Source organism: Hydra vulgaris, chromosome 06 (genome assembly GCF_038396675.1).
Source record: "Hydra vulgaris chromosome 06, alternate assembly HydraT2T_AEP".
NCBI lineage: Eukaryota > Metazoa > Cnidaria > Hydrozoa > Anthoathecata > Hydridae > Hydra > Hydra vulgaris.
The window spans coordinates 33,194,730-33,207,557 of record NC_088925.1 but is presented as its reverse complement, the minus strand read 5'-3'; the positions used below and the strand labels follow the sequence as shown (position 1 = coordinate 33,207,557).

The window sequence follows — 12,828 nt, the reverse complement described above, 5'->3', positions numbered from 1 at the left end:
GTAATCAATTGCATCAAAGTTATGAAGAGGAACTTTGAACTATCTTACTTCTGTAGAATTTGAAACTGCGCATCGCCTCGCAAATTCTTCTAATTCTTTTATTTCTTTTCGTTCATCCATCAACATCGATATAAAAAATATTTTCTGAGTCACCATAATATGCATTTCTTTGAATGCATTTATCAACTATAAGTCGATCGCTTTCAGAAAGGAAGTGAAAGAATTGAATTAGGCGCCAAGAGTGTTTTTTCCCTATGTAACATTGAGGCACCAGTTTTATGAAGAACCACACCGGTGAATAAGCTCGAAGAATGTAATCAGTAAGTATTACAAGCTCGGTAAAAGGAGAAGTACTCGCAACTTACAAACGATGGATTCGATTTGCTGTTGTCAGCCATCGAGAAGTAACCAACTGGCCTGGTTTTTTTTTTAGACTTTCTTTCACCTTACCTATTTCTACTTGCACATGTTATAAAGAAACTGTTGACTTTTATTAACTTAATTTGTCACAATTTCATGTCGAACGTTCGGTAAGTTATTCTGTCTGACATTAAATTTGACAATTTGCAACTCGTGACAATTTGCAAGTGCTATCCCACTAAATGCAGTAGTACCTGAAGTGGTGCCATCTAAATATAATAATAAATTTCTCAAAAGTATTTCATTAAAATGGATCATACACACTTACCATTGAACTGGATATCCCAAATGCAGTTCCAGCAATCTTATTACACCATTGTTCACACCAGTATTTACATTAGCTCCATCAGAGCCAATAGCTAACACATTATCAAGTGATTTTTTTTTCATCAAAAAAATCTATAACAGCGTTCTTGATATTTGTTGACGATGCACTTGATGGAGAAATATGACCAAGAAAAATTGAAGGAGGTTCTTCAGTCAATGTTATGTGTTGCTCAGTAATTATGTCTTTACTGCTAGTTGTTAATGCACAAAGAGTTTTATCTTTTCTCCTATCAAAGAAAATTGATTTTGGGCCTACTGAACACATAGCTAACTTTGCTTTGTGTGATACTGTTGTTCTAAGCAATTGTCTTTGACGCCTTAACTTGGTTCGGTCTATGCTTTTCTGTCATGTTTTTTTATAAAGAAATATAAACTTAGTTTTATTCAATTTGCAAAACAAATAAGATTTAAATTCAATAAATTATATACTAAAGTCCATTTATTTGATATATATGTGGATATTGGTAATCTATATAATTTTTATAATACAACAGTCTTTACATACTAATTGTATACTAATCTTATAATAATATACTAATAGTATACTAATAGTTCAACTAATAATATAATAATAGTATACTAATCTTTATATACTTATAACTAGTAAATTTTTCGTCAATTTTTTTTTTAAATAAGTAAATAACAATAATTTTAAAAAGTGTTAACTAGAATCACTACAATTTATATAGTAATAAATAGTAAATTAATATGTAAATTAAAATGATACAAAACGCCTAAAAATGTCTAAAATAAATAGACGCATTGTCGTAACTTTAACCACGACAATTGTTTATATCTTATCCTTGCGATTCTAAAACTAAAAATATAGCATCTGCTAATTCTTCAGATTTATGACCAGAGTAAAAACCCTGAAAATCTTTCTACCGGACAGTCATTCTTTTGAACATACCAAAAAAGAAATACAGGTAATCTATATGGTTAATATTAGAAGCAGAATCAATACTGATGAAAAGAAAATTAGCTTTCTTTATTTCTTCTACCATTTTTTGTATAACATTGTCTATCCTATGAAATGCTCATATATATTAAAAGATTATTTGCTAAAATGACTGGAGTGTTATTAGCTGTGCTAAAAATAGTCCAGTCATTTTAGCACAAATAACCCTATTACCCGGAAAAAATTCAAAATAAACTGAAATTTGGCACATACTCTCATAATATCATATAGTAACACCAAAAAAAAAAACCCATTGATAGCCCTAGGGGAAAATGAGTTATTTACATTTTTCAAAAATGCTAAATTTCACTTTTTATGTTTTAACGTCAGAAAATAGGTTTATACTACTATCAAATTAATTAAAATTTTTTTTGATTTTAAATTTTGATAAATTTAAAAAAGTGAAACAATTAAAAATTAAAAGTTGAAATAACATTAAAATATGTCAAAAATATTTCGTTCGAATACTTCTTCGTTGTCGCATTCGTCACTTTTGCCTTCGTTCTCGTTTGACTGTATCACTTGTTCCTAAAATATGATGGATAAAGAATTGGTAATAAATTAATTAAACGCCTTCTTTGACACATTTTTAATATATTAATATGGTAATGGAGTATATTTTTGTTGTATTACTATAATACTTACGCTATATGGGTTTGCACACGTTTGTCCTTGACATTCTCCACATGCTTTTGAACATAACAATCCGTTTTTGTGACAAATGTATAGATTTGTTCCGTACTGATTTTTAGAACTATCTTTGCATTTACATATAATGACTTGAAGCAAGTTGTCAGGTGCAATACCTAAACCTGTCATTATTGGTGATAATGTACCTTTCTTTGACTGTCATCCCCAATCCTCAGGCTTAAGCTGAGATGATTCGTTTAGTATTTTCCAAACAACAACTTAAAATAAAAATAGAAACCCCTAATTGAAGGGGATAGTAATGTCTAGAACGAGTTGAAATGATATAATAGCTTACCTGTAAATGCATTCGTAATCTATGGTAATAAGCTGTTCGCTTCGAAGGTGGCAACTTAGCTGGCTCAATTAATCTCTTGCATGTCATTTTAAAATATTTCTTGTATCTAAAAAAATTTATAATTTTTCAGTTTCAATTTAAAATATGCGATTAAATACATTTGCATACGTCACTGTGTTTGAAAAGTTAGTTTATCTTTTACTGATAACATTGAATTAAATGATTTATTACCTAAGAGAGTTGAGGGTGTCATTTTGATTTCAGCCATATATTATTGCAAATGCCTCAATTGACGCTTTGCCAATATCTTTTTCTACTACCCAAACGTCCATAAATATTGCCGATATCTGCTGCAAAGATTTTGATTTTAACGATAAGTTCAAAAAGCATTTTATTCCTTTGCCGAAAGGAGCGGATGTTGTATCACATCCACTCATAGCATGAACAAACAGTATGTCGTCTTTTATATTGTTCACAGTTGGACTTAAAGCTTTCATGCTCCATCCTTTATGCAGGCGATGTTCGGAGAAAATAATATCACCCATTTCTTTTTATCAATGTTGAACAAGTATAACAAAAATATCTGTGTCATTAGCAACCACAATAATTTGTTTTTCAGGGCAAATTCAAGCAAATTCTAATGCTGTACGACAAATGGTTATATTAGCATCAACAGGGCAATTGATAACAGTGTTCCCGTCATTTTTTAAACAGTGCGAAAGCAGCTTGATATATTGGCTTTTGTTTGCCATAAATATTTCTTTGGAAATCTGAACAACGTTTTCTTCTTTAATTTCGATATCAGGACATTGTTTACTGGCATATCTTCTCGCTTGTTCCTCCCTAAATACGTTTCTACATCAACTCTTAAATTATTACGACGAGATCTTTTTTCAAGATCCAAAATTTTTTTCAAGTTATTTTCTTTCTTCATTGATCTTTAGAATAAGCTAAGAGAACATTTCCTTGAAGTTTGTCTTATGAAAGTCATTATTATCTTTAATATCGCTAGTAACTTTTTCAAGTATTACAACTCGGGATTTATTAAAACTAAGTTCTTTTTTAAGTTTAACTAATCTGTCAGATATTATTTTTATGTTGGAACTTATTATTTTTATAAAAGTTTCTTTTTTATTTTTATTTGCTATAGCTTTTCAGTTTCTTTTAAAATGTTATGCTTCTTATCTTCAAGCTTAGATATTTTTAGTTTCTCAATATTTTTCATCGATAAATCCGTTTTTGCACAAAAGCGGTAAACAACTTTAAAAGCAACTTTCACTTTTACAAATTTTAAAAGCAACTTTTACAAATTTTAAAACAACTTTTTTTTTTTAAAAAAAAAGACAAAAAAAACAACAACAAACTTTCAATTTCCAAATCTTTCAAGTTTTCAATTCGAAGCAACTTCAAAAATAACTTTCAAACAGTTTATCAACAACAAAGCAAATTTCAACAAAAATCAAAAAGTATTGCAATTTTAATTTACTTCGTAATTATTAGTATAGGTGTAAGTCAACCACTAGCCGAATCACATCAGGTAAATCTACGTTTTTAAAGCGTTTAAAAGATTGAAGTGGGAAAGCTTAAAAAGTAGTGACATAAAACATGAAAAAAATAAAAAATGTTTTAACTGTTCCAACATACATTTTTCATTAGCAGAATAGTTAAATTTACAATTTTAACCTTAAAGATAAATATAGGACTGTTAGTTGCCCTACATCAACCCTTTAATGTCAATCTATAATCTTATTCATTGTCACGGAAGGACAAACAGAATAAATTGAACTTGGAAGATCTCGAATACATCTAACTTTTTTGAAGGACTTCACTATTTTTTTTAAAATACCCAAGTATGGTGTATTTCTAAAAAAGATTTATATTTTCTTAGCATTGATGTTAGAAAATTCATAACATTTTATACTAAAAGTATGAATCCTTCCATGACAAATTTTGAGTAAAAAGTTTTTTTTTATCGGCCGTATAAGTGATGACTTTCTTCAATTCTACAGAGTATTAGATTTTAACGAACTCTTCTAAGATTTAATTGCAGATTAAGCCAAATACATCGTAAACATTTTTTATAGGGATTGAATTTGGTGTCCTTCCATGGAAATGAATGTGTATTCTTCCGTGACAATTGGATTACTTCTTGATTAAGTTTTTTTTATAGTTGTGTAACTATATTTTATGATTTTTTGTTCCTTTTTACTTTCGAACTATAACTAATTCAGACAGAGACAGAGAAAAAAAAAAAGTTGGAAAGAGCTTTGAAAACGAAACAGGTAAAAATGTTAAGATATTATTTTATATGTAATTACCACTTTTAAATTTTAAATATTTTTGATTTTATTGTAAAACTATGCCATTTATTTTGATTTTTGTATATTATTCATTATATGATTTATTATAATTCCTTATGTATCTTATTAATACGTTTATTTTTACAAGTTAAAACGAGCTATGCCAAAAAAAAGTCCACTTTAAGTTTAAGTTTTATCTGCTCTTGTGCAAAGTTTATCACCAAAAAATAAAAAAGCAACATTTTTTTTTTATTCTAAACGAAAGCTATCTTTTAAAATTGGAAGGCCATCAATGGGTAAACAAAAAAAAAAGTAGCTCAATTTTTAGAACAACCAGATATAAACTATTATTCCCCAGGCAGGAAAGATACTGTTTACTGTGGGAAATCTGATGGTGTCAAATCGTTGAATATCGCTCAAAGCATTACATGCTATTTATATACAGAGAACTTGTTTACTTATTTAACAAAGAGAATGGCATTAAAATCACTTATTATCAGTTACAAGAAGTTATCAATGCTGAAAATAACCTTATTATGCTAAGTAAAACGAACGGTAAACTTGATAAAAATTTTAATTTGGTGAATTTTCCAGTTGCAATCATATCAAATGAAACGAAACATATCGCAATGTTTCATTTACAAGCAATTCACCATCTTAGAAGATTAAATCTAAATTCACTTGACTTATATTTAAACAGCACCTTTAAAAAATTATCAGATATTTTTAAATCGTGAAAACATGACTTTTCAACCCTGCCCAAGTGTAATGAAGTTTAAACTCGCTCCTTCATTTTTGTAAAACTATGTTATTTAACAATGCACATCGTATTTTTTGCTTGTTTAATATAAATTTGGGCGTCCCTTTTAAAGTAGTTTTTTTTTCTCTCATTGATTGGTTGATCGGCTGAATTTTTTCTTAATAAATCTTAAAATTAAAACCAGAAGTTTGCTATCTAAATCTTTTCACAATCCAAATAAATATTCATAAAATTAATTCAAATATATATATATATAGATAATAAACAGGGCAAACATCCATCTTTAAAAATAAAACTGATTTAAAAAATCCAACCTTAACAATATTTGTTACAGCTCGAGAAAACTTGACAAATAAAATCTAGTACGACTTAAAATACAATAAACTTCAAGTGACAAAAACGAGTTGCTTTAAACAAATAAATATTCACATCAAAAATTTAAAAGTAAACGAGACAATTACAAAGAGACTATCGGTGAGTGAAAGAGCAGTTTAAAAACGTAAGATGTGGTAAACTTTTTACGTTTACCACATTTTATGTTTTTAAGACTTTATTGTCCTAATAATTCTTTTTATATTTAAAAATTGTAATATTATAATATAAAATTAAATATTCTATTTTATATTTAAAAAGAATTATTAGGACAATGTATTATAATGCTTTTTATCAAATCTTGAAATAATGGATACTTTTATACCAAATCCAAGAATATATAATAGATGAATATATAATAAATTTATAATTGGTGTTTTCATTCGAGTCCTTAATTATATATTAGATAGTAAAATAAAAATGGATGAAATGTTTATACTTTTATAAAATACTTTATCATTCTTTCACACAAATCCTTCATGTATTCTCATGATTCTTGCTAATGACTTATAAAAAACCTTTTAAAAATGCTAATGTTCTGTTTTCACTCGCTTTGGTGCAATGGTATAATCATCATGGTCGCTTGTATTGTTCGGACGTTCTAAAACAATTGGTTCACATTTAACTATATTATCAGTTTGTAATATTAGGTTTTCGTGTGATGTCTGTAATGGATCAAATAACGCAACAACAGAAGGGTCTAGTGTTAGGTTTCCACTTGCACGAGCTTTTTCCAACTGTCGAACTTAATAAAAAATGCTAAACATTAATTTAAGTTGTAAAACTTTTTTATATTTTTAATAATGTAAAACTAAAAATACCTTGCTGGTCCAATATCATATTATGTCTTTTCAGCTCGTCAATGTCAGCCTGACAATAAATAACATTGTTAAATTTTTACCTCAATACCGTAAAAATGTATAGTAAATGACATTTGATGTAAGGGTTTGTCAATAAATTACGCATTGCTAAAATCTCAAAAAGATATTGAGAAAATTTTGGTTCAAGCTAGTGCATAATATCTAAGGGGTCTGGAAATAAAGTTAGAGATCAAGTATTTGAGAAACCATGAGTCAACTGTATAAGCACTCTAAAAGCATAATGAAAATATTAGGGCAATTCAATGTGAAAACATTCAATTTATAATAAAATGCAACTTCAAGTTATAGATTTTGCTGATTTTTATAAAACTCAAAGATTTTATTATGAACATTCTCAAAATGTTATCATTTAATTCCAAACAGTTACAAAGTTAAAACTATTTTAACTTAAACTTCAAGTTAAGCCTTAAACCAACAAAAATTCGCCATTTAAAAAAATGGTTGTAGTCTTTGTTTCTGTTCTGTGTGTAATGGAAAGCTAAAAATATGTGCATTTACAAATTTTGAAGCTAGGAATTCAATAAGACAACTTAAAATATCTAAGTTACTATTATATAAAATACTAAGTCACTGTAGTTAATAAGTCAGCCATAGAGTGAGGATCCAAAACCGGATTGATTGTCTGACAGTAAGTTATTTAACTTAAAACAGGATGTGAGAAATTTGTTAATTAAAGACTTATTTTTATTTATTACTTATAAAAATTAAAACCTTGCTAATAACAGAAAGACTGATGAGACAAATAAATAGAGGGGTCAGAATGTTTTCTGGAGTTTTGAAAATTGGAATAGATACCATACAAAAAGAATCATTTTAGCAGCACTGATGACATTCAAAAACTGAAACTTTAGTTGTTCAAATTTTTTTTTTTAAATAAACTTTTTTCATTTTTAGTTTAAAAAGTCATTTTTTCCGAAATAAACTATAAAATAACAATTTTTTTTTTTAAATAATTGTTATTTTTGAAATTTTTATAAAATTTTGCTTCTTTTGATACCCAACATGACATACTTTTGAAAAACTTTTTTTTACATAATATTAGGGACCCATTAAAATTTTAAAGGTCTTGAGGAACCTCAAGATAATTTCCTAGAGCATTGATATTTTTCCAGAGTATTTCTGAAATGAATAGACAACTTTTGCACACCCAGGCTAAACGAATTGTAAAAAAACTAAAATTCACTCCACCCTAATGAATAATAAATAGCTGTTTTTTTATTGATCAGTGGCGAACAACTGATTAAAACAATTATTGGTAAAAAATATCATTATTTAATAAATTTGTTTACCATCACATTCTGCCTTTTATTATTTTATCACTTTTTAAATTAGATGATACAAAAAATTTTGTATAATGGAGCCATTTATTAATTTATCATTCAGTAATTTACAATGAAGCAGATATAAAGTAGATAACAATCTACTTCTGTTTATTACCTAAAAAAATATATAAAAAAAAAAGTTCTTGCAGCAATAGGCAAGCGACTTCCTATTAGGTAACATACTGCAATAGTGGCAAATGTTATTTCTATTTCAGGAGGTGATGTTTCTAATTTTGCACAATCTTCTTCAATTGTCTTATGACTAGTGAAGGAAGTTGTAACTAAAGGAGAAATGATTATAAAACATTCTAGTCACTTGCACTTATAATTTAGCATAATAAACTTGCTGAAGTTTTTTAATTAATAGACAAGTTAAATTTAATATTATTTCCAAATGTAATAAATGGGAAAAGATGAGGAAAGAAGGAAGGGCTTAATAAACAGGTGGATGGGAACTTTTATTTTTCTTTCTATAAGTGAGTTTATATTTTATAACATTTAAGACCTGAACTAATTTCCAAAATTAGCAAAATTTTTTTTTTAAATTATGAAATCAATGCTTCTGTTAATAACAAGTAAAATTTAATAAACAAGGAGGCTCAGGGTGGCACTGGACCAAAATTTGCTTTAAATGAACAAAATTAATAACTAATTAAATATTAGGTCTTTATTGACTTGATCAATTGAGCATGAGTATTAATATGAGGTCTGCACTTTTTATGAAAGTGATCATTTTAATTTTGGTTGCTATGGATACAGACACTATTTTTCGTACATGCATTAATATGAGGTTCATACTTCTTGATCTATTTTTGGTAGTTGCAGATGTTTTATGTCTGCTATACGCACTATAATTAGTTTGTGCATTAATATGAGGTTTGCGCTTTTTATGAGGGAGATTTTTTATTTGGTTGTAATGGATACCTAGTTTTATGGATAACTAATTTTGCATAGCAACAACCTATTTTAAAATTTGCAGATTTTTTTTGAAAACTATAGGGTAGGGAGGGGTAATACGGATAGAATTTTAGATATATTTTTTTCTAACATAATTTTTTTTTTTAGTTAAAAACCACCATAAAAACTTTTGTTATTTTTCTTTACATTCAGGGTGTATACAATAAAATCACAATGAGTAAAACATAAATATATTTTAAATAACTAACATACTAATTCTCTTTTAACAACAGCTTTCATATATCCAAATTACCCGACTGGTGGGGTAATGCGGATACTCATTATATTTGATATAAAGATACTCATTATATTTGATTTGATATCACACTTATTGCTTTTCACGTATTTAAAAAGTCAAACTGTATTGGTTATGTCAAGCAGTTTTCTTTTACTTACTGATACAGTCTTCTTTTCAGCTTTATTCTTTTCTTCTTCTTGTAACCTTGCGACAACATCTTGTGCTGTTAAAATTTCTCCCTTTTTGGCCTGGACACGTGCTCTGCGTTTTTTTGAATTTGCAAGTGCTGTCAGTGTAGATTGACTTGGGCTAGGTGTAAGTACAGAATCGATTGCTCTCTGCAGATTTTTTACAACATTTTCTTTTTTGTTAAACTTATCTACTTCCTCATGCATTGGCTGCATATTCACTATCTTTTTCATAGGTTTTGATTTGTCAACAGGGTAAAGACCACTACCATTAAAACCACTTTTCAGGAGTTTGTTATCTATCTTACTGATAAGAGCTTTTAGTAAAGTTGGAAATACAGACTTGTCAACATTTTTATGTCTGCTTTCTCTTAACCAATCCTTAAGGATTTTCTTCCAATGGGATTTCAATGGAGCAAAAAAAACAACATCAAGAGGTTGTAATGCATGACTTGTGTTCGGAGGTAAGCAAAGTAAAATTATATGATTGTCCAGAGCCTTTTTAACAGTAGAATATGTTATATGGCTGTTGTGTCCATCACATAGCAGCAACACAGGCTTTTCATAATCCTTTACATGTATAATAAACCTGTCAATCCAACTTTCAAAAATATAGTCCTCCATCCAACCGGATTTTGTTACACCATACATTGCATTTTCTGGTCCATTTTGACACCATGCATCATAAAGGTGGATGGCTTTGTAGACGACAAAGGGAGGTAGACACTGTCCATTTGCTGACCCACAAAACAGTACAGTATACATTGATTTACCACATGATGGAGCAATGTAATAGGCTGTTTTTGACGTTTTACGAACAAAGATTTTTCCTGCTGTAGGATCTGTACGTAAACCTGTTTCATCTAAATTAAATATGCAATGTGGTCTATCAAATAAATTATTATCATTTAATGTCTTCTCATATAACTCAAAAAAATCTGTCAATGTTTTTAGAGAAAGATCATTAGCTCTTGCTTTTGTCAAAAGTTCAGGTTTTCTTTTACCAAGAACTACATTCCATCGTTTTTCAAAAAACATGCACCAGTCTTTCCCTGGCTTGTCATCTTTGAATGGAGTTTTTTTGCCAATAAATGTTATATAGGATTTAACCATCAGTTTGATATCTTCTCTATCTTGTGGAAAACCCTTATCAGCTAAGTACATCAAGGCTTCTACTAGAAGATTTTCCTCAGTATTATTTAAAACAAACCCACGACCGCTTCCAATTCTTTTGTCATTCCTTTGGATTTGATCATGGGATCGTCTGTATAATGTCCCATAAGGAATTCCAGAAGACTTTGATACACTGTATACTGACTCTCCTTCCTTAACAAGCTGTATGGCAGTCATTAGTTTGCTGTGATCATATGTACCAATAGTCTTGCGTTGGTATTCACGAGGCATAATAATTTATTTCAGTTTTATTATTTTATCTAAAATATTTCAAAACAAACTTTAGTTATATAAAGTCTATAATTTAATTATAAAGTAAAGAGGAATACAAAAATAAAATATAAAACATTTAACTGGGAGTTTAAATTTTACCCTAGCCATTCAAGGAAAACAAATTTGAACTATGATCTTAATGTAAATAGTTCAGAAGCGTTATATAAAACTATTATATGTCACTGAAAAATGTATAATACTATATTAAAAAGCAAAAGTGAGCATAAATGTATATTTAAATGTCGTGTAGCTTGTGTTTTTGTAATAAAATATTATAACGTGAGTAGGATTTTATATATTTTATATATATCCATTTTACCCCACTATTATTTTACCTGTATATCCATTTTACCCCATTTTAGATTTTTGTTTATTTATCAATATGGGTTAGAGAACTTATAAATTAAATTTTACATATTGTTACATCATGGTCCAACTAATGAATATACATCATTAAACTTCCATAAGTAATATTACTGAAGTCTGCAGACAAAAGTTTTAAAACATAATGTTTTTTATATTTTTTTCAAAACAACGTGTTTTATATATTAACTCTTTATGTAAATCAAATATAAACATTGTTAACGCAAAAAAAAGAAGCCAATTATGTGTAGAAACTGTTGGTAATTTTCAAGTTTTAGAATTATGTATAGATAACTTACTCCATGGATACTTATTGAATATATCCATATTACCCCAACAATCCATATTACCCCACCCTACCCTATTCACTAAATTTGGCATGAGCAGCAATACGAAGTTGCATTTAAATTAGTGTTGTTATGACTTTTAAATAATCGGACTGTCGACTAAATCGACTAATGTATTTTTAAAAGTCAATTTTTAAAATACATTTTTAAAATTGACTAAAAGTCGATTTAGTCAAAATATGAGAAGTATTTTTAAAATAAATTGCAATAAAATAAAAAAATAATTTATATTAGCTTTCTACTTTTGATCACATCTCATCATTTAAAAAATAATGGACATCACTTAAAAACAAAATAAGCAGTTTTGCAAAGATTTTTGCAAAGAAAAAGAGGGGTGAAGTTAAAGGGCTTTTTTGTACACAGCCTCATTGCAATCATTGCAACTTTTTGCAAAGCATCATTATTTGACAAAATTATAAACATAAAAATGTTTGGAGTTTGCTCAATGTCTGGAATCTCAAACACCAAAAAATCCTTATGGATACCTATATTGCTTAACAACCAGATACTTTCCTTAGTTACACAGAAATAAATGGATTTTTGAATAACTTTTTATCAGATTTTTAACCATCTTATTTTAAAAAACAAATAAAAATTAAGGAATCTGATTTTAAGTAATTAATAATAAAACAAAAAATAATGCAACAAAAATATGTAAATACCCAATTTTGTGATCATCATGTCTGAAAATATTAACAATGAAATAAAAAATTGCCAGGTGTTTTTTTTTTTTTTGGGCACAATAAAATTTTTATGATATGCCTATACCAATATTCATTTTTTACAGCTTAAAATGACGTTAGCATCCATAACTGTGGCCAAGTACAACCTTTTAAATGTTTAATTTTTTTTTGAAACAACTTCACTTCCAACAAGGCTGCAAACAACCGCTATTAGAGTTGGAAGTCACTGGAAGAGAAAAGATGAAGTTTATAAAGCAAAATAACAACTAACAGACAACTTA

General features: G+C 28.1%; 1 protein-coding gene across 1 annotated transcript in view; it reads right to left on the bottom strand.

Annotated features, from left to right (window-relative positions):
* Nucleotides 1-6,652: 6,652 nt before the first annotated feature.
* Nucleotides 6,653-12,828, bottom strand: part of max (MYC associated factor X) — a 29,083-nt gene continuing 22,907 nt past the window's right edge. Inside the window, 2 exon segments of the mRNA NM_001280912.1 lie at nucleotides 6,653-6,867; nucleotides 6,944-6,992. Of these exon segments, the coding sequence (NP_001267841.1) occupies nucleotides 6,653-6,867; nucleotides 6,944-6,992 (264 nt within the window).